This window comes from Borostomias antarcticus, assembly GCF_949987555.1.
Source record: "Borostomias antarcticus genome assembly, chromosome: 17".
In the NCBI taxonomy this organism is placed as follows: domain Eukaryota; kingdom Metazoa; phylum Chordata; class Actinopteri; order Stomiiformes; family Stomiidae; genus Borostomias; species Borostomias antarcticus.
Window position 1 is genome coordinate 5,819,875 of NC_140250.1, and position 15,053 is coordinate 5,834,927.

At 49.3% G+C, this 15,053-nt stretch overlaps 1 protein-coding gene across 1 annotated transcript in view; it reads right to left on the reverse strand.

The window, feature by feature from the left end:
• Positions 1-15,053, reverse strand: part of chd3 (chromodomain helicase DNA binding protein 3) — a gene marked incomplete at its 3' end in the record, with an annotated part of 38,177 nt that overhangs the window by 9,141 nt on the left and 13,983 nt on the right. Inside the window, exons 17-37 of the mRNA XM_084451641.1 lie at positions 14,193-14,314; positions 13,725-13,898; positions 13,126-13,267; positions 12,542-12,673; positions 11,524-11,641; positions 11,086-11,210; positions 10,452-10,683; positions 10,164-10,217; positions 9,713-9,882; positions 9,135-9,312; positions 6,363-6,428; positions 5,991-6,076; positions 5,717-5,850; positions 5,456-5,600; positions 4,924-5,086; positions 3,214-3,362; positions 2,872-3,123; positions 2,546-2,654; positions 2,268-2,399; positions 1,589-1,697; positions 659-791 (exon numbers count right to left, since the gene is read on the reverse strand). Of these exons, the coding sequence (XP_084307767.1) occupies positions 659-791; positions 1,589-1,697; positions 2,268-2,399; positions 2,546-2,654; positions 2,872-3,123; positions 3,214-3,362; positions 4,924-5,086; positions 5,456-5,600; positions 5,717-5,850; positions 5,991-6,076; positions 6,363-6,428; positions 9,135-9,312; positions 9,713-9,882; positions 10,164-10,217; positions 10,452-10,683; positions 11,086-11,210; positions 11,524-11,641; positions 12,542-12,673; positions 13,126-13,267; positions 13,725-13,898; positions 14,193-14,314 (2,925 nt within the window). The remainder of the gene's footprint in view (positions 1-658; positions 792-1,588; positions 1,698-2,267; positions 2,400-2,545; positions 2,655-2,871; positions 3,124-3,213; positions 3,363-4,923; positions 5,087-5,455; positions 5,601-5,716; positions 5,851-5,990; positions 6,077-6,362; positions 6,429-9,134; positions 9,313-9,712; positions 9,883-10,163; positions 10,218-10,451; positions 10,684-11,085; positions 11,211-11,523; positions 11,642-12,541; positions 12,674-13,125; positions 13,268-13,724; positions 13,899-14,192; positions 14,315-15,053) is intronic.

The following is a 15,053-nucleotide window of genomic DNA, read 5'->3' on the forward strand; positions in this document are numbered from 1 at the left end:
AGAAAGAGAGAGACGGAGAGAGAGAGAAAGAGAGAGAGAAAAAGTGAGAGAGAGAGAGAGAGGGAAAGAGAGAGAGAGAGAAAGAGACAGAGAGAGAGGGAGAGAAAGAGAGAGAGATAGACCCTGAAAGGAGCAAAATGCGGATGTTGAGGTCAGGGTGTGAAGCATGTGAGGCTGTCAAAAACAGGATGAGTGTTGTTTCACAAACGCAGCGGTCAGCACTACCCCCCCACCCCTCCATCTGTCAACCCAGTATCTGCTTTTTAGGGGTTTTGGACAACATTCATTCAAAAGTCAAACAAAACTTCCCCAGGGTTCAAGAACTTCCACGCGTAACTCCAGAGTATATCTTCTATGTAGCGTTAGGGTGCTGAACGCTACAGCGTCACATGTTCATCACTACCTTAAAAAACAAAAAAAATCACACCCGGGTGGTGAAGTAAGCGGTGCAGGTTCATGAGCGATCTCTACTGCCCCCTGCTGGAGTGCAACGGTAAATGTCATGCTACGAGACACATACACGCACGGACAGACGGACACATGTTGACCGCTTAAAACCACACTGCGCTGCTTAAAACCCCTTTGTCATGCTGACATGTCATGTGTTTTGTTGTGTCACCAGCTGTGCCTTGTCATGCGGTGTGATGTCGTGTCGTACCTTGAAGCGCCGCGCCAGGAACTTGTTCTTCATCTCCAGGAAGTTCCCCTTGTTGGCCTGCGACTTGAACGGCTCGTTGACGATGGCGAACTGGGGGTCGTTCTGGATGTCCTGCCACCGCGCGTACCCATGACTGACAGGGTCAAGGGTCACAACAGCTCACCTTTAGGATCAAACGTCTACATCCTAGATCTTGACCATCAGGGAAACGAAACGCTATGTGATTGTATCTGTTTATCAGTGGATAGGGTTAGGTTATAGCTGCTTCACTCAAACACATTCACATCCTGCACGGCCACAGAAATACTGGCCTGGCGAGACCATCCTGATTTGCCGAGACCATCCTGGTGAGCTCACATCCTGTTTCTCCACAGGCAACTCTCAAGAGAAATCTGTTTGCACTCAGCCAAAGTTTTGACCGTTTAGTCAAAGACAAAAATCCTAACAACAGCGCCGCCCGCGAGGAGGTTAGTATCGATGCTGCAAGGCAGCGCTTCAATCACAACTAGTGGGCATTAACTTTATTGAAAGAGCAGCAAATAATTGAATTCAAGACTTTTCCCAGCGGGGCAAATGTTTTCGCTCTTTTCGGCAACGTTAGTCAGTACACTTGACATCCCCTCTGGGGTTTTGTACGGCAGCGTAGTCAGACGTGTAGAGAAACAGAACGTGAGCTCACGAGATCAGGAACGGTCTCACCGGACCCCGGGAACACAGCGGACAGAACGGAGAACAGAGAGAACGTCTCTCCATCCTGCCCCTACTGCATTATGGGGCTTCTGTAGACTCCGCCGACAACGTCGGCGCCGAGCCCTCGCCGACTTGTCGACTTCGCTACATGAATCACTCGGCGCCGCCTCCGCCCGCACGCCCACGGATAAACACATCGCCGGGAGCCCGTCGCCGTGGCAACCACTCTGTGAAGGATACAGCACGATCCCCGCCAGCAGCCAGAAGTCGTGGCGGCGGTGCCAGATCTCGTTCATCTTCCCCGACGACACGGCCGCACGCTCCTCGTTCTGCCACAGCGTGTGCAGCTCTGCGGAGGGGGGGGAACAACAGCGTGTGAGAACGTATGAGAACCGCCGGTTCTACGTTCTAAGTTCATGTTTATTTAGGATCCCCATTAGTCTACTAATGTACTATTCTCCCCGGGGTCTACACACAAAAAAAACAAATACAACATTCAATACAGTATGTACAGTATCCATCCATCCATCCATCCAACAACCTACAATACTGATACTGAGTGTACATACATCAGTACTATAGAGAAAGTTGGTGTCAGCACAAAGACGTGACACCTGTTGTGTTTTGGTAAAGCAGGGAACGTCATAACAACAACGTAGCATCAACCAAACACAACCAAAGACGGACACTGAATCAGTGTCACTAAGACAACCTGTAATACTGAGAATACATTCGCTGATGGATGTCGGTGTGGACTTCACGATACAGGTGTGAGGTCTGTACCTGTGATACAGGTGTGTGTTTGGGGGGGGTCTGTCAGGTGTGTGTGTGTATGTGTGTGTGGCGGGGGGGGGGGGTCAGTACCGGTGATACAGGTGTAGGTGTGTGTGTGTGTGTGTGTGTGGGGGGGGGTCTGTACCTGTGAAGCCTCCGTCAGCGATGTTGAACATGAAGCGAGGACGCTCGCCGGGGGGTCTACCGTTGCCCTTGGCAACCTCCTCCTTCGGCCCCCTGACCTCTTTCCCAGAATCCTTTTCAACTTTCACCTCCTCTGTGGTGGAGAGAGAGAAAGAAAGATGAGTCTGGTCAGAGGATGGATGGATGGATGGATGGATGGATGGATGGATGGATGGATGGATGGATGGATGGATGGATGGATGGATGGATGGATGGATAGATAACATTTTTATCAACCACCTTTCTTCACATCAGAGGGCTGAGTCTCCATCTTCTCCTTGGTGACTGCTGCTTCTGTCACGGCGGCGCTCTCCTCGCTTCTCTCCTCCTTCTTCTCCTCCTTCCTCTCCTCCTTCCTCTCCTCCTTCCTCTCCTCCTCCACGGTCTCGTCATCTGTAAGCAGAGACACCGTCATCAAGCATGCCTGTCAATCACTCTGACGGACAGAAGAAAGGGCCAATAAGATTCCTCTCCAGCATCTGCTTCTCTCCTCCCCCGACCAGTGCAAATGAAGGAGAGGAGGGCGAGTCAAGCGAAGGACGTCACTGGAGACTTTTGAGACTCACCCCAGTCCCAGTAAGGTTACCTGCTTTCTCCTCTTTGGCCTCAGAGCCCTGTTTCTGTTCCTGCTTCTGCTTTGTTGTTTCTCCGGGCGTCTTCTCCTCCCTGCTCTCCTCCTCCACCTTCTCCTCCTCGGCGGGGGCGGGAGGTGGGGTCTGGGCGTCGGCCGTGTCCTCCTCCTTCGTCTCGCTCTCTTCCTGGTCCGTAGTCGTCCTCGGAGACGCGTCACGGGGCGGTTCTTCTTCTATGGTGGCGGGCTGTGGACAGACAGAGCAGAGCTTATGATCCAGACGAAGATGGTCGCGGCCGCCGTCAGAGCCGCGGCGTCCATGGCGTCGACCTCTGACCTGTTCGGGGGGGCGTGGCTTCTCGTTGCTCTCCGCCTCCTTGTCCTCCTCTTTCTCCTTCTCCGTCTCAGACGGGCTCTCTCTCTCTCTCTCCTCCCTCTCGCCCTCCTTCCCATTCTTCTCTGGCTTGTCCACAGGTGAGGGGGTAGCTGTACACACACACACACACACACACACACACACACACACAGACACACACACACACACACACACACACACACACAGGACTCATGGTCATCTCGGCCATCATCAAACAATGTAACAATGAAGAGTTGCACACAGACCTGGAGCGCCCTCTGCTGGGCTTGCAGAGACTTCACTGTGTGAGTGTTAACAGTCTGTCTGTCTGTCTGTCTGTCTGTCTGTCTGTCTGTCTGTCTGTCTGTCCGTCCGTCCGTCCGTCCGTCCGTCCGTCCGTCCGTCCGTCTGTCTGTCTGTCTGTCTGTCTATCTGCCTGTCTGTCTGTCTGCCTGTATATCTACCTGTCTGTCTGCCTGTCTGCCTGCCTGCCTGTCTGTCTGTCTGTGCTTGTGTGTGCAGCTTGTATGTGTATATCCCTCTGTGTGTACTGTGTGTGTATGTGTATATAGTATACTATGTATGTGTGTGTGCGTGTGCATTCCTTCATGTGTGTGTGTGTGTGTGTGTGTGTGTGTGTGTGTCAGTCACATATCGAGACAATAACTAAATAAAAACACATTTATGATGACAAAAACTATGACGAAAATATTGACATTTTCGTCAACAAATATTTGGTATGAGATCCAATCAGGATGCTGAGATTTCCATGAAATTCGTGGCTCATACTGAACAAACATTGAACACAGGCAAAGAGAGCGCATAGAAATGTAATTCAGCAGCTTTGTCCATCAGTCTAATACAGTAGATGTTTCCTCCAGTAGTATTAGTTTGGAAATTCTAGAGAAATAGTTAAATAATACATTACACTTTAACTAAACCAATTCTATTTTAGTGTACTACTGTAGATTTAGTCGACTAAAATCTTAATGCTATTTTGTCAATTAAAACCAGACTTAAACAAACCATTTACAGTAGATGACTAAAATATGACAAACTAAATAGCATTTTAGTCAAAAGACTATGACTAAAACTAAATCAAAATTTGCTGTCAAAATTAACACTGGTGTGTGTGTGTTTCACGTGGTTTGGAGGTGCAGGGCGTGTTGGTGAGGCTGGGTTCGGGTGTGTGTGTGTGTGTGTGTGTGTGTGTGTGTGTGCGTGTGTTTCACCTGGTTTGGAGGTGCAGGGCGTGTTGTTGAGGCTGGGTTCTGGTGTGTGTGTCTGTGTGTGTGTGTGTGTTTCACCTGGTTTGGAGGTGCAGGGCGTGTTGTTGAGGCTGGGTTCTGGTGTGTGTGTGTGTGTGTGTGTGTGTTTCGCCTGGTTTGGAGGTGCAGGGCGTGTTGTTGAGGCTGGGTTCTGGTGTGTGTGTGTGTGTGTGTGTTTCACCTGGTTTGGAGGTGCAGGGCGTGTTGGTGAGGCTGGGTTCGGGTGTGTGTGTGTGTGTGTGTGTGTGTGTGTGTGTTTCACCTGGTTTGGAGGTGCAGGGCGTGTTGGTGAGGCTGGGTTCGGGTGTGTGTGTGTGTGTGTGTGTGTGTGTGTGTGTGTGTGTGTTTCACCTGGTTTGGAGGTGCAGGGCGTGTTGGTGAGGCTGGGTTCGGGTGTGTGTGTGTGTGTGTGTGTGTGTTTCACCTGGTTTGGAGGTGCAGGGCGTGTTGGTGAGGCTGGGTTCAGGGGTGGGCGTGGAGGTCTTGAAGCCGGGGGAGGAGGCTCGTGAGGACTTGGAGTCCAGGGTGACCTCGGGCTTCAGCTCCGGCAGGCTCCACCTCCCGTTGATGTGCTCGAACTCCTGGATCTGCAGATGGGGGAGGACAGCGCGCTCCACCATGACCCATCCCCATTTTGTATATTGTATATTGTATATATATTGTATATACTGTCTAGTCCTTGCACCCTGTCTAATGTTGTCTCTATCAGTATTATGCACCAACTGACCAGAACACATTCATAGTATGTGTAAAAACTACCTGGCAAATAAAACTGATTCATATTCAGATTGTTCTATGGGCAATTTCTATTATGTTTGGCTTGTCCTTTCAAAATCTCTTCTATTCTACTTTATAAATAATACATATGATTGTCTGTCAACTCTATTTACGCTCTATTCTACGTTGTTCCCTCTCTGTTGGGGCACTTTGACCCTTGACCCCGGTTGACCTCTGACCTTCTTCTTGACCAGGGACATGACCCCGATGCGTGTGAGGACGGGCTGCCGGCAGAGGCCTTCCCGGGGAACGCCGTCCGCAAACGTCTCCGAGCCGTCGGCCACGGGCTCACACAGGTGACGCATGAACAGGGACACGTACGCTCTGGGGGGGGGGGGGGGGGGGGCGGAGACAGAGAACACGCCTGGTTCACTGGGAGAAATTTCGACGCCACAGACGTCAGACGTGGAGGGAGAGAGCGCCGTTAACCGTCAACTCACTTGAACTCCTTCTCGCTCTTGCCCCGGAGGTCTCGGACGAGCCACTGGCAGGAGAAGGCGTCCTGGGCCGGCATGCCCCAACGCATCACCGCGTTCAGGAAGGCCTTGCGCTGGCGCGTGTTGAAGCCCAACACCTGCAGACAGAGACGGGCCGTCGTTAGGAGGACGGGCGTTAACGGCGGGCGTTCTCACACTCGTTTGATTGTGACGTGCGTGTTTTCATATCAGATTTTTTTTTTTCTGAGGTTTTTAGAAGGGCAGGAGGGCTCCGTACTTCCAAGTTGCCGCCCACTCTGGCCAGTAGGGGGGGTAGTGGCTTGTCCCTCTCGTTCCGCATCTGACGACGAGACTGTCTGCGACCTGGAGAGAGAGAAGAAGGGAGAGAGGGAGAGTGAGAGGGAGAGAGAGAGGGAGAGGGAGAGAGAAGGAGAGAGAGGGAGAGAGAGAGAAAAAGAGAGGTAGAGAGAGAGGGAGAGAGAGAAGGAGAGAGAGGGAGAAAGAGCGAGAGAGAGGGAGAGAGCGAGAGAGAGGGAGAGAGTCATAACATATTTCGATAAGGCCAGGTTCCATTTCTATCACTCTAAAAATGGCTGAATTCCATTTCTTTAGCAGCACAGTACCGTACAGTCTTCTACAGTACACCCACCCTCTGGCCTCTCGTCGAAGTCCTCGTCCTCCTCCTCCGAGCCCACCGAGTATTCGGACTGGTTATCTGAAATACCAGCATGCCACTCTGAAACAGCACACGGTGCCCCGTCAATAGGCTCGGCCCGTTCAGTACCTCACACACGGCACAGAGAACGCCAGCACAGCAGCATGCAGCATGATCAACACAGAGGAGCATCTGTAGGGGGGCAGAGAACTCGCCCCAAGCGTAGTGTAACAACTAGGGGTGTAATGATATATCGTCCCATGAGATATCGCGATATGAAAATGTGATGATATGCATCGCTGGGGATGAAAACGTGTATTTTTACCTATATGAAGCGACTTTGGGTACCCAGAAAAGCTCTATACAAATTTGATGTATTATTATTGTTATTATTATTATTATTATTAAAATTGGCTCCGCCCAGCGACCGCTAGCGGAGGGTATATTTTCAGTCGTGTGTGTTATTTCGTTCATTCGTTTGTTCGTTCGTCACATAGCAGGATTATACATTGCGTCGACCCGGGTTCGGTTCCCGGGGTCAACTTGTGATATCAATTTTTTTTTGTCAATAAATGTTTTGCCAGCTAGCAACGTACAGGTAGCTGTGGAAAACAATGCAGATTTGGATTAAATAAATGAAGAAGACACAGATGATGAAAATGTTGTCGATGATCCTGATGATAATGATACGGCTGCTAGTAGCCAAGCAAGAAAATGTTAGTGGTGGTGATGGGGATGATGATGGTGACGTTCAAGATGATAGTACGGAAACTCCAGTGGCTAGGCTGAGGGAACAAGCACCCTCTCCTCCAATTACTCCCCTGAATCTTGTCATAGATGCTGGTTATCTGGCTACCTTTTTCAAAAATGTCGCTGCTTGTGTTGTAGACCGCTGTCTTCTTGATTATATGTATTATTGTGACACACTGCTTGAACACTTAGTAGTCTGCTGTTGTGTCCCTGCTAGTTTTGTCTGCCGTATTTTCCATCCTTTATCTGACTGAGGTTTGAGCAAATTATGGGTAAAATAAAAGACAGAAGTTGTGTTGCTTAAATATCAGCAGGCCACCATTTATTGATAAATCCACGGCGCTGTCCATGGTGCTGAAATAGAACACCTAATTGTAATCTGCATTTCTTTCCGTTCCGTCTACATAAGTTTCCCCTTGGATCTGTCTTGCATCTCCATACAGCCTATAGGGGCCCACTATGAGGTCCCCGCCCCCTCTGTAATGAACCATTAGCTCCGCCCCTGGTTATACCCCTAGTAACGACCCTCTAACGGCCGTTAACAGCTCCGCCAAGAGAGCCCCTGACGGTTAGCGATTCCGGTTTGGAAGTGGGAGATCGTGGGTTTGATCCCCGCTTGGGGCGAGTTCTCTACTGCCCCCCCCCGTTCGCTACAGCATCCTAAGATGATAAAAAAAAGTTACATCTCAGTGATACACACATCATCCAACATCTTCAGTCTCATATACACTTTGAAAACATTTAAGCTTCTCATTCTAAGACAGTCTTTAGTGCTCCTCTTATGGACGTCACTGTGTTGGATATTCTATCCTCAACCAAGGCTTAACGCTCCTCACATGGAGCTGGAGCTGAGAAGATACTGACAACAAACACATGCGACCATCCCCCATAAACACCGTCATAGCGCTGGCTAATGAAGAACCAGTTTAACCAATTCAGCTTGAGGTTATACACACTTACTGTATGTGACAACCTCTAGAACAGTGATTCTCAACCAGGGGTCCAGGGCCATGTACTATGAAACAGGATTATGGGGTTAGCACGATAACTTCAGGTTCAAGCCTGGTTTATCTGTATCACAAAGGTGGATCACTTTTCACCGTGCTATATCGCCATGGTAACTTATGAGCTAACCAGTTCCAAATTAGGGATCAAAATGTATGAAGCACTACCTGCTGATCAATTCACTTGGAAAAGGGCAATGGCATCCCATATGGCTCTTCAGTGTGCAATAAAAAATAATCTCAGTGCGCGAATAGTGAGAGGTTCTTTTAGGAAGACTTTTTACAGACTGACAAAACCCTCTTTAGCTTTCCGGAACCCTCTTTAGATTGCGGAATGACTTAGTCAGCTGCTTGAGCCCTATTTTGCCAGAACTTGTGCGTTTACAGTCCCACAGACTGTAGGCTATGCACTGGCTGGTGTTTTATTAGCCTACTGTTTCATGTTGGTTGAAGGTGATGCGGAGAAGTAAAACACTAATTTTTTATTCAATTTTCAAGTCTTTATTGTTGATGTATTAGACTAGCCTCCCATTCCAACGAACAAAGAGGAACTCAGAGTAGTAGACTATATATATATATACTATATATATACTATATTTTAGTTGAATTATTAGCATCAGTGCCTGGCAATCAATGACGTTATAGGCCTTCTGAAATACCTTTTTTCCGTAGGCTTATAGCCTACTTTTCCATGTCCGAATACCCATACTAAGGTGTGCGATTGGTCATTCAGTGCAAATACCTCTCATTTTACCATGAACACGCTCATAGCTAGATTGGACCAGCTGGGTAGACTTAACAAGTTGATAGCCACCGTTGTAGTACCGTTTATCCGTGATTGCGGTTGTTTAGTTTACTCAAGAGAGCCTAGCGAAAGGTTATCCTGGATATGTTGAACTAGATTCGTAGTACAGGGCCCCCCCACAAAAAAAGGTTGAGAACCACTGCTCTAGAGTAACGTCATATTTTCGCCACCAAGGTCTTTCCGGAAGGTTCCGTGCTGCGTCCGTACCTTGGTCCTCCTGCGCGGCGTCGTTGTAGTTGACCGGCTTGCGGTTCCTCTTGCCCTTGCCCAGCTTGCTGGCCAGGTCCTCCTGCTGCTGCTCATAGTGGTGGCGCAGCAGCTTCTCCCAGTAGTCAGGGTCCACGTTCTCCTCCTGCTTGATGATCTCCCGTTCGATCTCCTCAATCTGGACACACGGGGCAGAGGGACATGCATCTTCACTTCTTTTGATGTTTCATAGAGAATATAGATCTATCTATCTATCTATGTTTCTAGAGAGTAGTTATGTTTCTAGTGAGTAGTTGTGTTTCTAGAGTTAGTTGTGTTTCTAGAGAGTTAGTTGTGTTTCTAGAGCGTAGTTGTGTTCTCCTCAAGCTGTAGTTGTGTTTCTAGAATAGTTACTGTGTGTTTCTAGAGAGTAGTTGTTGATGTGTTTCTAGAATAGTTACTGTGTGTTTCTAGAGAGTAGTTGTTGATGTGTTTCTAGAATAGTTACTGTATGTTTCTAGAGAGTAGGAAGTACACACAGAAAAGTTACCAAGGTTTGAACTGGAGACTCCTCCCTCTCTCTCACCCGCCCCCCTCACCTTGTCCTCCTCCCGGACCATGTACTGGGCCACCTTGAAGGAGCTCAGGTACTCGTTCATGTTCTGCATGTCTGTGTCATCCGGGGTGTCCTGGTTGCGATCCAGCAGCGTCTCGATGGCGCCGCTGTCGTAGTGGATCACGCTGCCCTCGTCGTCCCTGGTGTCCCCAGCTGGACACCGTACACCACAGACAACAGGTTTTTAATCATCTAGAGAATAATATATTTCTATACATATATACATTACACAGAAAGGAGTATTTTGAAGGTAATTTGTGAGCGCCAATTACACTATAAAAGCTATGGAATGTGAAAAGGCTATTCACAAACAAAGAAATAAGTTGCATACAGGTAGGTGATTTGGGTACACCAGAATCAGAATCAGTACATGGTTTGACAAAGGTGACTAAATGAAAGCTAAGCTGATAAGAAAGTGTGAAAGTGTGACTGACTGTAGTTGGTGGCTGCTCCTTTCTTCCCCCGTTTCAACACGCTGCCTCCGGCACCTGAGGTAGAGATTACTGAGTGAGCGCTGGCTTTTAAACAAACTCCTTCTCCTCCAGAGGGACCGCAACAGAGAGGCTTAACAGCACCCTAGCTTCCCCTGCCGTTTCCCCTTAAATGTCCCTCCCTCCTTCTCTCTCCTCCCCCTCCTCCTCCCTCTCCCTCCACACCCCCCCCCTCCTCCTCCCTCTCCCTCCACCCCTCCGACCCCCCTCCCCCCCCCTCCTCCCCCTCACTCTCGATCTCGTCCTTGAAGAGCTCCTCGGTGCCGAACTTCAGGATGTCTTCCAGCTCCTGCTTGGTCATGGACCCGGCCTTGGAGCCCAGGCCGGGCCGCACCACCAGGTGGGTCAGCATCATCTTCCTCTTGGCCACCTGGGTGATGCGCTCCTCCACGCTGGCGCGCGTCACGAAGCGGTAGATCATCACCTTTTTGGCCTGGCCGATACGGTGGGCCCTGCTGAACGCCTGGGCGGGGGAGAAAGGAACGGGAAAGAGAGAGAGAGAGAAAGAATTAGGAAAGCAGGAAAGAGAGAGAAGGAGAGAGAGAGAGAGAGAGAGAGAGAGAAAGGCAGAGAGAGAGAGAGTACTACATAGGTATTTTGCTGCTCATGCACTTCAGCGCTAGATTATGCTCTAGTCACCTGTTTAGAAAGGAGATGCCCTTGTGAGTTCTGGTTAGTAGTAGTACACTGACTTCCTACGTTAAATGCAATTATTGTAAGTCGTTTTGGATGAAAGCGTGTTACTGTAATGTAATGTAGACAAGGTCGACATACGTAGGAAGTCGGGGACGGGGATGAATTTGATGTATGAAACAGTGTGTGAACTCGTGGTACCGTTCCAGGATGAGCGATGGTGCCGGCTTACCTGGATGTCATTGTGGGGGTTCCAGTCAGAGTCGAAGATGACGACGGTGTCGGCTGTGGCCAGGTTGATACCCAGACCCCCCGCCCTGGTGGACAGGAGGAAGCAGAACTGACACGCCCCAGGAGCTGATAGAGAGGGAGTGGGGGGGGGGGGGGGAGAGAGGGAGAGAGAGAGAGAGAGAAAGAGAGGGGCAGAGAGAGAGAGGAGAGACAGAGAGGGAGGGAGAGGCAGAGAGAAAGAGAGAGAAAGAGAAGGGCAGAGAGAGAGAGGAGAGAGAGAGAGAGAAAAGAGCAGAGGAGATAGAAACAAATGCAATAACGATAACTACATTGAACAAATACAAATTTTCAAAAATGTATTCAAATAACCAGCATCCATATTCCAGTCGTACTGGTTTAGTGTATTAGTAGTGTATCAGAGAGAGACGGTGTGTCTCACCGTTGAAGCGGTCTATGGCCTCCTGCCTCAGAGCTCCGGTGATGCCTCCATCTATCCTCTCGTACTTATAACCCTCAAAGTCCAGGAAGTCCTCCAGCAGGTCCATCATCTTCGTCATCTACAGGGAGGGAGGAGGAGGAGGTGAGGAGAAATGTGCTTGTGTGTGTGAGTGAGAGAGAGAGAGAGAGAGAGAGAGAGAGAGAGAGAGAGAGAGAGAGAGAGCATGTTGTGTTTACGATGTGAGTACAGTGAATGAGTATGTGAAGTCAAGTTCTCCCACACAACCTTCCTTCTCCGTTCTCTACCTGGCTCCCTGTAGCGGCTCACATCCAGTTTAAAACTCTGGCACTAGCCTACAGGGCAATGAAAGGATCAGCCCCCTCCTACCTCCAGGCCATGGTCGGAGACCACCCTGAGTCCGATAGATACCCCTGTGTCTGCTGTGGATGTCTAGTACAGCCACTAACCCTGTCCTCCTCCCTAGTGTCTCTCCCTCTTATACTCTAAACAGGTCCTGTGGACTCCCCCTGTCTCCTACAACCCCCTCCTAGCCCATGTTTAGTGCTCTGTATATGTTCTTAGCCAATAGACAAACATTTTCCAGGAGCTTGCTCGATCGTCTCGTTGGGAGAGGTCAGGGAAGAATTTTTACAGGTCACTTTTCTGGCCCCCTGGTGAAACAGTTATTTTGCTTCCTTCTGGAATATGTAGGGGCGAGACCTATGCCCACCCCCACTCCATTGCTCTCTGTAAAGCTCATTGTGTTGCCTCTGTGTATGAAATGCGCTATACAGATAAAGTTTGATTTGATTTGCTTTGTGTGTGTGTGTGTGTGAGTGTGTACTAGGGAGAACACCAGGACACGGTGATCCTGCTGTGTCTGAGTGTGTGTGTGTGTGAGTGTGTGTGTGTACTAGGGAGAACACCAGGACACGGTGATCCTGCTGTGTCTGAGTGTGTGTGTGTGTGTGTCTGAGTGTGTGTGTGTGTGTGTGTTCGTGCGTCTGTGTGTGTGTACCTGTGAGAACACCAGCACACGGTGACCCTGCTCCTTCAGTTTTCTCAGCATTTTCTGCAGCAGCGTCAGTTTCCCAGAAGCCTTTGTGAGGCCCGTTCCTTCGTACGCCCCGCTGGCTGTCTTAGGTGCTTCCTATAGGACAGATAATAAGACACATACACACGCACGCACGCACACACACACACACACACACACACACACACACACACACACACACACACACACACACACACACACACACACACACACACAGTGTCACTGTAAATACACAAAAATATCAACCAATCATCAAGCTGTTAGGACAAGGGAGCTAACCCTGCTATATATTCACAGAAAATACATATTCATAAACGTTTTGTGGCCAAACAAAGTGTCCAACATACAAACATGTATCTGCACACTTCCCAGCTTCACCACAAGATGTCGCTATTCTGCAACTGAGGGGTAATTGGAGAAGTGTGCCAGTAATATAATTGGTTGGCCTTGTCGTACAGCCCGATTGGCTGATTGTGGAGAGGAGGGGCGGGGAGAGAACAGAGCAGGGATGAGGGTCGGAGGTGTGGTTCTACGCGCGTCTCTCTCACCATGGAGGCGACGGGGAACAGGTAGGGGTGGTTGCAGCACTTCTTCAGGTCCATCATGATGTTCAGCAGAGACACCTGGGTACCGCCCCCTTTGGAGTTCAGCGCCTCGAAGTTCCTGGTCAGAATCAGCTTGTAGTATTTCCTGCTCGGAGACGGAGGTGGAGGAGGGTTACTGGTGGCTCTCTCGCCACGTCTCTCTGGTCCATCAGGCTCCCTATCTTTGTTTTCTTGCCGTCACCCTTTTAATTTCCTCATCATCTCCCTCTCCATCCGTCCATCGATCCATCGATCCATCGATCCACCCACCTATCTATCTATCTATCTATCTATCTATCTATCTATCTATCTATCTATCGATCTATCTATCTATCTATCTATCTATCTATCTATCTATCTATCTATCTATCTATCTATCCATCCATCCATCCATCCATCCATCCATCCATCCATCCATCCATCCATCCATCCATCCATCCATCCATCCATCCATCCGTCCGTCTATCTATCTATCTATCTATCCCTCCATCCATCCATCTTTCCAATCATCCTTGCCTCCCTCCTCCCATCCCACTCCTCATTGATCCCCCCCCCCCCCTCACTTCTGCATAGGGCTGAGCTCCACCCTGACGATCAGCTCTGTCTTGGCCGGCATGTTCTTGAAGACGTCGGCCTTCAGCCTCCTCAGCATGTGGGGTCCCAGCAGGTCGTGGAGCTTCTTGATCTGGTCCTCCTTGGAGATGTCAGCAAACTCCTCCAGGAAGCCATCCAGGTTACTGTGGGGGTCAACAGATAAGTCAAGATTGATTGTGAGTGTGTATAAAGTGTGTGTGTGTCTGTCTGTCTGTGTGTGTGTGCATGTATACAGTGTGTGTGTGTGTGTGTGTGTGTGTGTGTGTGTGTGTGTGTATGTGTGTGGGTATGTGTGTGTGTGTGTGTGTGTGTGTGTGTGTGTGTGTGTGTGCGTGTGTGTGGGTATGTGTGTGTGTGTGTGTGTGTGTGTGTGTGTGTGTGTGTGTGTGTGTGTGTGTGCGTGTGTGTGTGTGGGTATGTGTGTGTGTGTTCTGTACTTGAAGCGGTTGGGGGTGAGGAAGTTGAGCAGGTGGAACAGCTCCTCCAGGTTGTTCTGCAGAGGCGTTCCCGTCAGCAGGAGCTTGTGGTCGATCTTGTAGTCGTTCAGACGCCTGAAGAACTGATGGTGGAGAGAGAGAACAAACACACACACACACACACACGCACACACACACACACACTTGTGGTTGATCTAAATTCATATTAATGGATATAGCAAACACACACACACACATATACACATACACACCCACACACGCACACACACACACACGCACACACACACACGCACACACCGCTCCTGCTTCTAATCTCCTTTTCACTACTTTCTCACTACTACCTTTTTCTTCTTCTATTCTTCAAGGACCTCTGATTGATGTTGCTGTCTGTCTGTCTCTGTAGGTCTGCCCCCCCCCCTCCCTCTACTTGCACTTTTAATACTGACTGATGTTGATGCCATGCATATTTTACTATTTTAGATTCATATTTACTTAAGCAATAAGACACGAGAGGGAGTGCTTCACTGTGGTTTATTGGCAGGGCTGTGGTGCGGCCGCAGGCACGATGCGAAGCGGAGCGCCGTAGACACCACAGCCGTGCCAATAACCACAGTAAAGCACGACCTCCAGTGTCTTATTGCTTTTATACAACAGCACTGCACTGTCGTTAATTTTATTTTGGAAAAAGACGGGTTTATAGTGTTCAGTCTTGCTTAAATATGTTGTTTCAGACCTCCGCGATACGACAGTTAGTTCCCACTTTGATTACAATTGCTAGGCAACACGAGTACGCTACGAGCGATAGGGAGCAGGAATACATTTGGTGATTAACCCAGTGCCATTATAGGGTTTTAAGGCACT